This window comes from Schistocerca piceifrons, chromosome 4, assembly GCF_021461385.2.
Source record: "Schistocerca piceifrons isolate TAMUIC-IGC-003096 chromosome 4, iqSchPice1.1, whole genome shotgun sequence".
NCBI lineage: Eukaryota > Metazoa > Arthropoda > Insecta > Orthoptera > Acrididae > Schistocerca > Schistocerca piceifrons.
Genome location: NC_060141.1, coordinates 614348111 through 614363906, shown reverse-complemented (window position 1 = coordinate 614363906; position 15796 = coordinate 614348111). Strand labels below are relative to the sequence as shown.

The 15796-nt window shown below is 44.6% G+C and overlaps 1 protein-coding gene across 3 annotated transcripts in view; it reads left to right on the top strand.

The window, feature by feature from the left end:
- The window catches only part of LOC124794751 (endoplasmic reticulum-Golgi intermediate compartment protein 3), a 95431-nt gene extending 83877 nt beyond the window's left edge, over window positions 1–11554 (top strand). For all 3 annotated transcript variants that reach the window (XM_047258366.1, XM_047258365.1, XM_047258367.1), the window contains exons 9-11: window positions 10580–10686; window positions 10772–10866; window positions 10941–11554. In XM_047258366.1, the coding sequence (XP_047114322.1) occupies window positions 10580–10686; window positions 10772–10866; window positions 10941–11076 (338 nt within the window). In that variant the 3' untranslated portion in view covers window positions 11077–11554. The remainder of the gene's footprint in view (window positions 1–10579; window positions 10687–10771; window positions 10867–10940) is intronic.
- The last annotated feature ends 4242 nt before the right edge of the window (window positions 11555–15796 follow it).

Here is a 15796-nt window from a genome sequence, read left to right as displayed (position 1 = left end):
GCTATTTTTTTCTGTTATGTGTATACCACACTAATTGGCAGTAAGCATTCAGTTGCTTTTTTTAAAATAATTTGTTTATTTGTTGCAGTTCCACCATAGAATTAAAATTCAACCACCTCACTGTGAGTGCTCAAAGTATTATAAGTACTCCTCGATGGTCTTGGAGAGTACATGTAGGGTAATTCCTGCTTGTTGCAAGAGAGAAATGAGGAGAACAACTAGAATCTCATACTATCCAAAATGAGCCCATAAAAGTGGGTAAGAGCATTTTTAATTTGAGACAGCCAACATGAGCACTGAAAATTCAGCATGGTGGACACACTATCAAGTGGCATAGGAGAGAAAGTAGATGTTACATACATTTTAGGTTGTAGACTCCTGCTGGTATAGGAAGTCAAGTATGCGACTGCTTAATTTCAGGCGTTTGAGCTAAAGGCAATGATTATTCTCATATCCCAGCCTGGCAACTTTGACTACCTGCCATAAGCGTGGATCTCAACTATCGCTGCTAGGCAGAGCTTCTATATCTATGAGCATGCGCATCCCCATGCCATAGTGCTGGTCTCGCTTGGCTGCAGTGCTATGCCTCTCTCACTGACCAATTAGTGCTTGTGGCAATGCTATAAGTTTCACTGTGCCATGGCCCTGCTATCATTGGTGTATTTGCCTCACAATCATATCACTAGTCAAAATGCACTGATGTTTCTGGGCTGCCATTTCACCATGTCTTGATTTTTCTCTTGGATTACTCCTTGCACTTGTTTATTTGTATGCTATCTCTTCTGTTTTCCTGATTGATGTCTTCTACCTGTACTTATAATTCGACTATTGACAACCCCAGGGCTGTTGGCAGCCTTGCAAGTTTCTTGAGATTTTTCTGATCTTTTGTCAAATACCAGTCACAATAGTTGGAAATGCTGTAAAAGGTTAGCAGCATACAAAGGATGCAGAGTTCTCAAAGCTCTTGGAACAACAACAGCAACAAATGCTCTTGCACCACTAATTGCAGCGATAGTTCCAACAGCAGTTTCAACAATAGCAGCATCAGCAGCAACAAAATGAATTGCTCTATCAAGAAATTCAGCTATTGATGAATAAACGGCAGTTTTAGTGTACCCACGCAATGCAGCCAGTAGTTAGTTCCCAAGTGGAGAGCCGCCCACTTGCATTACCACCTGTTAATTCTGCCAGAGAGGACTGGGACATGTATACACAGTGGCTGAAGCATCACTTCACCACCTTTCATATCACAGATGTCGCTTTCCGACGGTTGCTCTTCCTCTCTTGGGCTTCCCCGGTGAAGTTGGCTCTTCTCTCAAATCCTATCGCCTCCATATTCGAGGAGATATGCCCATAACTTTCAAGTTATTATGCACAGTGATTGCGTGTTGTTGCATTGTGGCTCAAATTTCTTCAATGCCACAAGCAATTAAATCAGTCGTATTACTCCAAGGTCACTGATTTACAACTCACTATTGATATTTTGCTTGTACGAACTCACTTGCAAAACATTCTGTCCAGAATCTTTAATTTGAGACATAGTGGTCCATTTGGCTCCCAACCTGGAAGTAAGCACTTCAACCCTTAAGCTAAACAAACCTTCATTATACAATATTTTGACAGTTGCGCACTTTTGAAATCATACAGGCAGCAAATGGTGCCTCATGGCTTGACCACTAGTAGCAGTGGACCAGATGCTGCATCACACTCCAGGACCATGATATCCTCATAACCCACTTCCTAGATGGTGTCTTCATGATTCATCAAATTCATATGTGTTGATGGCCTGTGAACGACCAGCTATACCCTGCCAGCAGTGGGGTCTTCCGGCTTGCCCATGTTGCACAGCACACACGTTTGGATTGTACAAACTTCTGCATGCACTGCATCCATTGTGGAAAGGTTGGACATTTCCAAACAATCTGCCATAAGCTGTCAGGACATTTGGGCCAAGCTTGTCACATGTGTCAACTGCATTAACTTCAGGCAGTAGTTCCACTTGGCCCCACCTACATTGGTAGCATGTGTTGACAGTTCAATGCCTTATGGTGGTCGTTTTAAATCTCCACATGCCCAAGAAAGTCACGTGGCTGACAACACTGTTTGTTGTCGATAGTCATTAAGCCAGAAACTTTTTCAGGCCAGATTGCTTCTTGTTTCGATTCTACATCAGTAACAAGGTTCTGGTCATGTCTGATGCCCTTCCCTTCTGGGAACTCGATGACCTTTGTGCCACTTTTGCATCTATTTTTGGACCTGGCCTGGGGTGCGTCACAAATTTTCAGACTTATATCTTAGTGCATTCAGATATAGTGCCCCATTTCTGCTTAGCACAATCCATTCCAGTCTCCTCATGTACAGCTCTCAAGAAGGAACTTGATTGATTGGGGTGACTGAACCAGTTAAATCAGGCACTTGGGCCATGTCCTTAGTAGTGGTAAAGAAATCCAGTGGTTCTCTCTGGCTCTGTGGAGACTTTCATTCCAAGGCACAAGTGGAGACCTCCTCCCAGAGGAGAATATTTTTCTAAGATAGACCTTGCTGCCACATATTTGCAGCGTTTGCAGGAGTCACAAGACATTGCGGTTATCAACGCTACCTTTGGTTTATATAAATGCAAGCACTTGCCTTTTGGGATCTTTTCCACTCCGGAACAGGTAACCCTGTCTATATCCACTTGTACTAATTATTTTGGTGACTTAATTGTCACATACACTACGCTTGAGGACTGCCTGTGAAACTTTTGCACTGTATTTACTATATTTTTAGTGTGGGGCTAAAGTGATCCTTAGACAAATGCTAATTTTCTTCAGGAGCAAATGGGGTACCGCAGGCACTTACCCCCCACAAGTGGCCCATATCCTGCATTAACTAAATCAGCTGCAGAACAAAGGCTTTCAATACAGGTGAACAGCTGCCTGTGAGTGTGCTTTCACGTAGTTGAAGTACATGCCACCTCAACACACACCCTCTTCACCATCGCATTCACCAGTTCTGGCCACGGATGCCTCTCCATATGGCATTGTTGCGGAGTTGGTATTGAGCAATCAGTTTGCCCATGCAACAAAGATATTGACACTGTCTCAAAAGAATATTTTGCTAAAAGGAAGCTTTAGTGATTGTCTTGCAGTTAAAAAGTTCCATGTGATTCTTGAAGTTTTCCCGGCGGACATAATGTTCCATCATCTTTCGGGCGTGCACTCGGGACAGCGACAATTCTTCTTGCAATATTTCGGCTAGAAACCTCCCAGCCATCTTCAAGGCGAGTCGGAGACTGAGTTCATAGCGTTTGCGCGTGCCTATTTATACGGAGAGTCACGTGATACGAAGCTGCTGAGGATTGAAAGCACATGCGTCAAAGATATCAAAGTCGCCACTACTGCACTAGTCATAGATAAGATGTATATAACAAAGATAAACATATAAGCGCAGAGTGCAAACAAAATAGTGCTGCTGCGAATCCACCGTGCTTGTAAATAAATAATTAATCTTTAAAAGTGGTAACATCTGTTGGAAGTGAAGATGCAGAAATTCTTTCCGAACGAAGGTGTGAAATAAGCGGTTTCCAAGCATTGTCAAGATGAAATCCTTCATCACGGTTTAGCAGGTTGTTGGCTAGTTGTATTTCTATAGCTTCCTTAACAACTGAGTCCCAGAAAGATGAAGCAGTAGTTAAAATCTTAACATCTTTACAATCCATGGCATGGCCAGTAGAAGTGCAATGTTCGGCAACTGCTGATTTGTTGGACTGAAGAAGACGTGTGTACCACTGGTGTTTGATGCATCATTCCTGTACAGTGTGCGTGGTTTGCCCTATGTAACGTTTGCCACACTCACAAGGGATTTCATAAACTCCTGCCTTTCGCAAAAGGAGATAATCCTTAACGGATCCCAACAAGGCTGCAGTGTTAGCTGGTGGGCGGAATATCACATCCACTTTATGTTTCTTCAAGATTCTAGCGATTTTAGAAGAAACATTACCCACGTATGGGAGATAGGCTGTAGATTTCACTTCCCTTTCCACTTCCTCATCCTTTTCCTGTGATTTTTCTGCAGTTTTTATTTGCAGGGCTTTCTTAATCTGCTGTTGCGAATAGCCATTTCTCCTAAAAATTGCCTCCAGGTGTACAAGCTCATCCTGCAGGCTGTCAACATCAGACACTACATGAGCCCTGTGGACCAAAGTTTTCACTATTTTGTTTGCACTCTGCACTTATATGTTTATCTTTTGTTATATACATCTTATCTATGACTAGTGCAGTAGTGGCGACTTTGATATCTTTGACGCATGCGCTTTCAATCCTCAGCAGCTTTGTATCACATGACTCTCCGTATAAACAGGCACGCGCAAATGCTATGAACTCAGTCTCCGACTCGCCTTGAAGATGGCTGGGATGTTTCTAGCTGAAATATCGCAAGAAGAATTGTCGCTGTCCCGAGTGCATGCCCGAAAGATGATGGAACAAAAAGTTCCATGTTTACCTTATTGGGACTAATTTAATTATGGACCGTAAGCCACTGTTGACACTCTTTGAGCCATGCATCTGACTACCAGAATGGACTGTACAGTGGCTTCTGATTTGGACACTTTTCCTCATCTCCTACAATTATACCATTAACTACAAGCCCACAGTGCAACACGCCATTGTGGAAGCTCTGTGGGACCAGACATGGCCTTTGAGCAGCAGGAAATGTCATGTGTCCAGATAAATACGGAATGGCGACAAACCTCGGATGGGTTCCCCATTATGCCTGCATGAATTGCTGCTGACATGGGCTTTGACCCAGTCCTACAATGAGTGATGCACTAAACACTTTGTGGGTGGCCCACTTAGTTTCCTGAGAACACTATTCTGGAGCTCTGAAGCTTAGCTCATCTCTCCCATCATCTGTCAGTCATCTGTGATGTCCTCCTGAATGACTGTGAGGCAGATATTCACTGTGTTCTTGTCCTGACTGCCCTGTACCCTTAAATTTTACAACTACTCCATCACAGGCACCGGGGAATGTCATGGCTGAAAGGCCTAGTGCAGTGACATTCTTACTGGCCAAGTTAAACAAGGACACAAAGCCATGGTGCACAGCTGTTCCATTCATACCCCTCATCAGGCTACTACACCACAATACTTCGCCCCTAGGCCCACCTCCTGTCGCCCTTGGAACCACATTTATTTGTATTCTGTTGGCCAGTTTTCAGGTTCTCTATGGTTACTAGTTGTGGATGCTTGCTCCAGCTACATGTATGTGGTCAGTATGGTGTCCACTACAACAGATGCCTCAACTAACATGCTCTTCTGAATGCTCTTGTGGTGTTGTCTCCCAAGGATGTCTCATGTGTGTTCGATCGGAGACAGATCTGGTGACTGAGCAAGCCAAGGCAACCTGTCAACAGTCTGTAGAGCATGTTGGGTTACAACAGCGGTATGTGGACGAGCACTATCCTGGAGGAAAACACACCCTGGAATGCTGTTCGTGAATAGCAGCACAACAGGTCGAACCACCAGACCGATGTACAAATTTGCAATCAGGGTGCGTGTCATAATCACGAGAATGCGCCTACTGTTACACGAAATCGCATCCCACATAATAACTCCAGGGTAGATCCAGTATGCCTAGCACATTGACAAGTTGATTGCTGGTCCTCAACTGGCCATCTCCTATCAACAAACAGCCATCACCGGCAACGTTACAGAACCAGTTTTCATCAAACACAACAGACTTCCTCCCTGCCCTCCAGTGAGCTCTCGCTTGATACCACTGAAGTCGCAACTACGGTGGTTTGGGGTCCGTAGAATGCACGCTACAGGGCATGTGGGTCGAAGCTGTACTTGAAGTAACCAATTTGTAACAGCTCTTTGTGTCACTGTGGTGCCAACTGCTACTCAGACTGCTGCTGCGGGTGCAGTATGATGCACCACAGCCATACACCGACCACGATGGTCTTTGCTCTCGGGAGTGCACGTGGCCGTCCGAAGCCCAGTATTCTTGCGACCGTACATTTCCTGAACCATCATGTCAGCCAATGGGCTCCAGTTCGAGGTGACAACTTTTGAAAAACTCTGGACCTCAAATGGCATACAACACCTTTTTAACCTGCCATCCCACACATCCCCCCCAGTGGTGGGGCAGAGCATATGGTACAGACATTTAGGCAGCAGATGTTAAAAGCAGTGGAAACTACCACCACCACCACCACCACAGCAGTGCTCGCGATGTTCTTGAGGACGTACCGGAGCACACCCGTCCTTGACCATAGTGTGGTGAAGTTCTTCCTTGGAAGACAACCATGAACTGTCCTGCATTTCCTGGCCCTACAGCTCTGAGAATCCTGGACACAGCATGCAGAGCACTGTTCCCTGGGCATAGTGGTGCAAACATGCTCATATGGGAAGAAAGACACATGGACACAGGCTACGATGTTTATCACTCATAGGTGACACCTTACAACAGTGGACCCTTTGAGCAGTTTGGAGTACCATCACACCAACCATCTCCACCCACACCTACTGACTGCACAGCTGCTGGTAGACCACCCTGTCCTCGAAACACGTGTGCCACTTTCGCAACTACACAGATATAATTTGCACTCCAGAACACCAGCAGCAATTTCTGTGGATATGGACATGGAGGCGGAAGTCTCCACGCACTCTCCACAACCATGTCACTGCATCCCAGAAACGTGCCAGAGACTCCTGGGTCCTCATACCTGTTAGCAGGCTTCCACATTGGTACATAAATCATAATACCAGCTCATATCCTGAAACACCAGCGTGGATACTTCTAGCCATACATGGCCATTTCAGGGTGGGGGCATCTGGTATCCCAACCTGGTGACTTTGAAAGTCCGCTGGAAAGTGTGGATCTTGACTGCAGCTTCCAGACAGAGATGCAACATCTGTGAGTGTGCACATTACTGAGCCACAGTGCTGGTCTCACCCTGCTGCAGCACCATGCCTCTTACACTGACCAATTAGTGCTCAGAGCAGTTCTGTAAATTCCACTGCACTGTGGACCTGCTTTCAGTGGTGTATCACCTCACAGTTATGTTGCTAGCTTTGACACACTGTTGTCCCTTGTTTCTTCCATTTCTGTACGTTTTGGTTTATGTCTTGCATTACTCTGTGGGCTTGTTTGTTTATACTGCTGTCTCCAATGTCTGTTTTCATTGTTGTTGTGTTCTGTGCTTATTCAGTGTTCTGCCTTTGAGAGCCCAGACTGGTCATCCAGCCTCATTTGGTTTCATGAATTGTTCCCAATCTTTTGTCAAATCCCAGTTACAGTACTTACCAACACAAGTAACAACACCTATCAGTACATGTTGTCCATGGGAAGAACTGATCAAACTGAATAGTATATTGGCAAGTGATATACAAGTCAAACTTTTGCCAGACAACAGCTATGTTAAAACATAAATTGTATTCGGGTGTGATTGTGTGTTTAATACAATGCTATAGGAAGGTTATCAGCTGAAGAGCAGTTGAGCGAAGTGGTTTGCCTAGTATCTGGTATGTTCCATGAATGATAGTATTTTATGATGGCTGAAATCATCCTTCATTATTGAAAACAAGGTCAACTAAGTTTATCTATTGAAATATTGAGAAAGAGGTCTCTGTTGGTGAAGATATTGAACACTGCTCAGCAAGATAATTGCCAGGTGCATCACAAGTGTTGTTGCTTGCTGGCTTCGGAACTCCTAGACAGTGGTTTGCCATGGTCCAAGGTCTTGCTTTTCACACAGATCTCATACTAAAAACCGATTATGAAGTGAATTCAATAAATTAGAGTGCCAGAATATTTCTCTCTTGCTGGATTCATCAGAGAGCACGAGGATACTGTGCTTTCATTCTCATTTTCAAAGAAAATAACTTTCCTGAGAAGGTCAGAGTTATATTTAGGAGCAATGTAAAGTTGGGCATCCATTTACTACAAGATACTTTAAATGTTTGAGACTTAGGCATTTGGCTTCCCATGGCACCCATCAACCCATCTATGAGGTCTGTGGGAGCACAATGCATGAAGAAGTATATCGTAAATGTCCTCCTGTCTGTTACTGGCAATGAAGGGCATGAGCTGGCATTATTCTCTATCTCCAGGCTTCCTTGAGTTCAAGAAGGAGAAGAAAAAGATAATTTAGGAATATTACACCCTTGACCATATATCATACTGAGATGCTAATTGTAAGAAGAAAACTCCACTCCTTTGCTCTGTGGCTGTATCCAAAACCCATAACATGGTTTGCAGCTTATATAAATCCCATTATTGGCATACCCCTTCATTGGCATAACCAGAGAAGTACACTCAAGCTAAAAGACACCCTAGAAGAAGGCTGATGATCAACTGGTCATTAGCCAGTAGCTGAAAATACCACCAGTGTGATGTCACAGACTAGGGGACACAGATTCTCCTCGAATGCCCCCCCCCCCCCCCCCCCCGCCCCCCCATCTGTAACATGAGCCAGAGTCCCTCTGGTGAAATCAAAAAGAACTGAAGCCAAAGTGTTTGGTTTTGCAATTTCAACTGCCCCCAAGCCATGTCATCTAAGAGTGAGCTTGCTGATTTAGACTTACACTGCTCACAGAGGAGCAATCACAGTAAAGGTATTTTGGCAGCCCTTTCCCTTTTTATTCCTGCTTAGAAACCTAGAGAAGAGGCTCAAAAACAGCACCGTTACAGTAGAATTTCAATGTGTAGTATTGTAATCTCGTTGTGATCTTGTTTCATTTGATTCTGTTGTTCTTATCAAATGCAAGAAATATTTTTTCCAGAAGACTTCACTCTGCACATCAGAAACTTATGAACATAGAGTGACTTCCCCTTCGTGTTTGTACACTGATCATCATGGTGCCGTTGGTGGACAATTTCCATCATGGAAGAAGACGCTATTACAGTTTTCTTACTTTTGTTAATCATGGAAACTTTTGCATTCTGTTCACAGGACACAAATGTAACATACTAAAACCTTGTTGACCCATTGGAGCAACAGCACGCCACACTTCTCATGAGGAAAGGGAGAGGGGGAGGGGGGGCGTTAATTTCTCCAATGCACTATGAGTCAGTGTGGATCAGCCTAAAAAGATCAATCAATTCATTATTTTCTGTTTACTTGCAGTCCTTCAACATTTTAGGAAGGACAGTAGTCTCCTCCTGGACTGTTATTAAATGTATTTATTCACAACCATGCTTTCAGCCTGATATGCCTATCTCGAGTGACAGTTCATTTTGAAATGCATCAGTCCATGATTATTCCTTTTAACAGAACACCGTCAGTATCTCAACGAAGTTTACATATTTCACATGCATAATAAGACAGAATTCATCATTTCACTTCAAGTAATAATTACTATCGAATTCATGCCACCTGTGCACTAATGTTAAGCCAACAACAAACAGTAATACAGTGAAACACTCCTCCCACTACAACTTTAACATATGAAACTATTCAGATGCTGATTCACTACACAGGTAACACACAGTTGGTGTCACCATTATCTGGACTTGTCATAGGCCCCGCCCCCCCCCCCCCCCCCCAAAGCATGTGACACAAGATAATTTTTTGTGCCGTTTTTACCAGCTCTGAAACCATTGATGCATCTGAATTAATTATAAAGCATAACCTCATGTTTTGTGACACAAAAGTCAGCTGAGAGGGCTACAGTTATTTGTGAGCTATTGTTGCCATTGTAATATTTGATACTTTTGACCTGTGTACCAGCTTCTGACATATGGAATGGATGAGTAGGTAGAATAATATTTGCTGAAGTGAACTGATTCTTTTAGTGTTATAGGAGTGCATAGTTTCACAGCGATATGTACTAATAAAGGTTTCTCGGGCTTCCAGTGCGTAAAGTGGTTTAAAATCCAGGCCTCAGAATGCCAAGAGTATATAAAATACCATGTGGGTGTGGACGGTTCTATATTGGACAGACTGTGTCTACGATTGAACAGCGCTGTGTAGAACAGGAGAGATGTTTCCATGTACGGTACCCAGAGGAATGAACGGTAGCAGAGCATGCATTAGAAAACTGTCATCATATTGCATTTGACAAGATCTCTATTATCACACGGACCAACAGTTTTTGGGATAGCATAACAAAAGAAGCAATCAAAATAAAAATAAAAATTTGAGTCAACACACTCAATAAATACCGCGGCCTGCAGCTAAGCACAGCATGGGACCTGGCCATTGGAAGGTTGAAGCAGGCGCATATGCCGCACCAAGCAAACATTACCATATATGGTGCCAGAGTGGGTACCAGTGATGTCAGAGAAGGCAGCTCAGCTATATAAGGACGGCAGCAGCAGCCAGAAAACAGTCACCACTTTACAATGGGCAAGGAGTACTCGGCCAAAAGCTCGTGGATTTTAAACCACATGATGCGGCTGGAAACCTGAGAAACCTTTATTTGATTCTTTTAGTGTTTGAGTCACTCACCAAGAAGTCTGTGACTTACCTTTGATGTTAACTAATTTAATTTTCTATAATATTTGTGCTTTTTGTATCAGTTGTATGTGTTATGTATTGAACAAAATTGGATTTTTTTTAACGTTGTACTTGACACACACACATTTCTCATTTCAGGTTCTACAATGTTTCAGTACTATGTCAAGATTGTTCCTACAACATATGTGAGCAAAGATAACACAATCTTACTTACAAACCAGTTTTCTGTAACCAGGCACCAGAAAGTAAGTGTATTAATCTTTCACCAACTTGTGTTACTGTAGGTTCAAATTTACTGACGCAAATACTCATAATAATTTAAAATTATAGGTTATATCTACAATCAGTGGTGAATCAGGGATGCCTGGAATTTTTTTCAACTACGAGTTGGCTCCTATGATGGTGAAGTACACTGAAAGAGAAAGGTAAAGTTTTATATCATTTAGTAAAAAAACTAAAAGTATCAAGTCAGATAAAACTAATAAATCTTGTTTTTCAGGTCATTTGGACATTTTGCAACTAATGTATGTGCCATCATAGGTGGTGTATTCACAGTGGCTGGTCTTATTGATTCTCTGTTGTATCACTCATATAAAGCTATTCAGAAGAAAATTGAGTTGGGGAAGGTGAATTAAAACCAGTTTTCCATCAAGAGTCTTACTGAATGAGCAAAAATGCTTCCACTTAGTGGCTATTCCCTTGGTGTTATGAAAAGCCTACAAGTCAGTTACACCATAGGGGAATAGAGGTGTTTGAAGAAGTTTAAATTGTCAATTAAATATCTACAGTTGAAATGTGTCTTGATTACCTTAGATTTTTTTGCATTAATTGTCAGACACTTACTTTTATGAATGTAATTTCCAAAAGAATTCGTTTAATTAATTACATTGCATTTATGTACCAAAAATATACAAAGTTATGCAGATAACTTACATTCCTTGCAAAATGAAACATCTTTGCTCATGGTAGAGTGTAAGAACTGGTGTTTTAATCTGATTTTCAGTATTAAACGTAATCATAAATAGTCATTGTTGCCTACATATCAGTTTTGTAATTGTTTTCTTTATTGACTATTGTGTTTTTACACGTTAATTAAAAGACAAGAAAAAGTTACTGCAATGTCATTTGGCCTTTCCCTCTTACCAAACTGTTGCACAGCACAAAGGAAGATGAGGATGTGGTAAGAAACTCCATAGTGAAACTTTAAAATAGCTGTAAGTATTGGAGTCTTGACATATAAAAGAATGTGGCAGAAAGCAACAAAGAAATGTGCAATATTTGCTTAATTGCATCAAGGGCAAAATTCACTCAAGAAAACTATAAAATTACAAGACAAAATTACTGGTCACTACTCACCTTTAGGAGATGAAATACTTGTACTAGCAGTAGGCACATGTAAAGGTACGTGACGCTATCCTAGTTGTTGGAACTATTAGTTCCATAGTCAGGGGAGAGAGATGAATAGATTGGCAAAAGTTAAAAAGGATGGCCAGGGCACAAAGACCCAGGATGAGAGGGACTCATCTATTGTACGGAAAAAGGGAGACAAAGATCTTTATCTCCCATTGTCCTCACAACAGTTGGGTTCCTCTCATCCTGGAGCCTCAGTGACCAGCATGTGCTCACTCCTTTCAGACTTGGAATGATTTTCTACAAGAAGTCATGAAGTGGGGGATCTGCGATAGATGAACAAAATCAGAGACAGGTAGAAATAAAAGTGAGACTGCAAAATGCTAACCGAACCTATTATGCAATACAAAATCTCTTAGGGTCCAAACTGCTGACTAGGAAAACTAAAATAAAGTTATATAATTGTTGTGACAGTGCCACGAGATTTAAAAGTGCCGCTACGTCAGTACGCGAACACGGCGATAGAGGCACTCTGCAGCTCGGCCGAGCGCGGGAGCGCCACCTGGCTATGAGTGGCGCCGGCCGCAGGTCACGGCACGGGAGTGGAGTGACAGATTCGGAGTTGGAAGCATGTAACTCGCTCTTGCTCTTCGTTGTATATCCACGCAATTTATTAGGATTAAAGGTTATAACACCTTTTGGCGACGAGGTCGGATATTTTTTTTCCTGCGTTGTGGAATTGTGTGTTCGTGTCGGGGCAGACATGGAACAGCTTCTGCAAGCGCTCATTGACCAACAAACACAGCTGACGGCTGCTATTCAGGCGCAACAAACACAGCTGACAGCTGCTATTCAGGCGTTGTCGACGTCGCTTACTCATCGTCTGTCTTCCTCTTCTCCGCCTCCGTTCCCTCCTTACGACGAGGCCACTGAAGACTGGGAGGATTATGAGAAGCGTTTGCGGCAACACTTCTTGGCTTTTGGCGTTGTCGATGCTCCTATGTGTAAGTCGTTATTTCTATCTTGGATTTCCCCACGGATCTATCAGCTGCTATCTCAGTTAGCCCCTCTGCGGGAACCAGCCCCTCTGTCCTTCCAAGAAATGTGTGACTTATTGTCTAACTATTACCGAAAAAATACCCATGTCGTTGCCGCCCACGTGTCGTTCTACCGGTGTCGTAAACAGCCCCATCAATCCTACCGGGCTTGGGCGGCGGAACTACACGGTCTGAGTAGGAAATGTCAGTTTGTCACGGACACTCATCATGAGTCTTATGCTGATTCAATGGTTAGGGACGCTATTCTCCGGCTTGCTCCTGATAAAGAAGTTCGGCAACGTGCCTTACAACTGCCAAACCCGTCGTTGTCGGAAGTTCTAAGCATCGCTCAATCTTTTGAAGTGTCTCACGCTGCTGGTGCGCAAATAGACGCGTGGTGTGATGTAGGCGCTGTACAGACCACTTTCGACAAGGACAATTTGCCTGTTTCACAGGGGAACGACGATGTGGCGGCGGTTCACTCGCGTCAACAACGTCGCATTGGGCCGCCCAGCTCGCAGCGAAAACAGCAACCACAGAAGCAGGTTCGTTCCGCACTTGCTTCTTGTTCACGTTGTTTCGTACAGCATGACAGGGCCGCGTGTCCAAAACGTTGGGCCACATGTAATTCATGTAGGAAAAAAGGCCACATTGCTTCTGTGTATCAGTCCCGCAAAGTTCCTGTCGACGAGGACGAGGCATCGGACATGGAAGTTGTTTGTTACTGTTCATGTTCTGGATAAAGACGTTCGCATGCAAGTGGACACTGGCTCTGCAGTAACTCTCATTAATTCTCGCACGTATTTGGAGTTGGGCTCCCCTCCCTTGTCTCCAGTTACGCAAAATCTGAGAACTTATAATAAGCAGAAAATTCCTATCGTTGGCCAGTTTGATGCTTCCACTGCCTACAAGTCTGTTGTTCGGCCCCTCACGTTTTATGTAGTGGATCATGCTGGCACTTAAAACCTGTTCGGTTATGATGCTTTCCAGTTGTTCGGGTTCTCCATTGATGATGATATGCACCTCATATCTGAGGATATTCCGTATCAACAGCTGGATGGATTGTGTTCTGAATTCTCGTCCGTGTTCTCAGCTGGTCTGGGTCGTTCCAAGGATTTTGAAGCCCACATTACTCTTAAGCCTACGGCTCGCCCTAAGTTTTTCCGGGCACGCCCTATTCCGATGGCATTGCGTGCACCTGTCAAGGCTGAGATAGACAGGTTAACAGCTTCAGGGATTCTCCTTCCTGTTACCTCCAGCGAATGGGCATCGCCAATCGTGGTGGTTTCTAAACCAAACGGGAGTCTGCGATTGTGTGGTGATTTTAAAGCCACTGTCAACGCTCAGAGCCTCATTGACACTTATCCTCTTCCCTGCCCTGAGGAGTTATTTACCAAGCTCGCTGGGGGCCAGTTCTTTTCCAAACTTGACTTATCGGAGGCGTACCATCAGTTGCCGTTGGATGCTTCTTCCAAGGAATTTCTCGTCATCAACACTCCTTGTGGGTTGTATCAGTACCAGCGGTTACCATTTGGCGTCGCTAGCGCGCCGGCCATTTTTCAGCAGTTTTTGGAACAGCTCACAGCTTCCGTTCCCGGCTGCGTCAACTACCTGGACGACATTGTTGTCACGGGGGCCTCCACTGAGGAGCACCTTCGCAATTTGCGTTTGCTGTTTCGGGTTCTGCATTCGGCTGGGTTGAAGTGCAATCTGGACAAGTCATAGTTCTTCCAACCCCCCATTGTTTATCTTTGTTTCCACTTGTCCCATGAGGGTATACGTCCTCTACGACAGCATGTTGCGGCCATTACCACTCTACCCCGGCCGTCTACGGTCAAAGAACTTCAGGCGTTTCTAGGCAAGATTGCTTATTATCACAAATTCATTCCCTCCGCGGCGGCGGTGGTTCATCCTCTGCATCAGCTGTTACGCAAAAACGTTCCTTTCTGCTGGTCCGACGAGTGTGAGCAGGCTTTTGTCCACCTGAAGGCTCATTTGCAGTCGGCGCCTTGTCTTGCCACATTCCGTCCGGGTCAGCACTTGGTTCTGGCGACTGACGCGTCACAGTATGGCCTAGGGGCTGTTCTCGCCCATCGGTATGAGGATGGGTCGGAACGACCCATCGCCTACGCTTCCAAGACCCTCAACGATGCCCAACGGCGTTACTCTCAAATCGAAAAGGAGGCGCTCGCTATCATTTATGCTCTAAAAAAGTTCAGCGTTTTTTTGTATGGTTCTAAGTTTAACCACATCACCGACCACAAGCCGCTGGTCTCTCTGTTCAGCCCCTCGGCGTCGCTTCCAGCTCACCGCCTTCAACGTTGGGCCTTATACTTGTCTCGTTTTCACTATGAGATTCACTATCGCCCCACGGCCCAGCACACCAACGCTGACGCGTTGTTGCATTTGCCGATGGGCCCTGACCCAGTTATCGATCGAGATGAACTCCTCTGTTTCCACATTGATGAGGAAGAACGTCGTGCGGTCGAGGGTTTTCCACTTACAGGTTCGCAGGTCGCGTCGGCTACTGCGCGGGACCCGGTCCTGCGTCAGGTGATCGGTTTTGTTCAACGGGGTTGGCCGGACAAGACCACGGCCCGGGCATCGGATCCCCTTCGCAACTACAATGCCTTGCGCCTTCGTCTGTCTGTTCGTGAGGTTGTTGTTCTTCTGGCCACGGATGGCGCATCTCCACAGGTCGTGGTGCCAGCCTCTCTTCGCAAAGATGTTCTCAAACTATTGCATGAAGGCCATTGGGGGATTTCGCGGACTAAGTCCCTGGCCCGCAGGCACGTTTATTGGCCCGGTATTGATTCGGACATCCCCCACATGGTCGCTGCGTGTGGTCAGTGTGCTCAACAACTGGCTGCACCTCGTACTATGCCCTCTCCGTGGCCTGATGCGGCGCAGCCGTGGGAATGGGTGCACGCTGACTTTGCCGGCCCCTTCCTCGGCACTTATTGGCTAC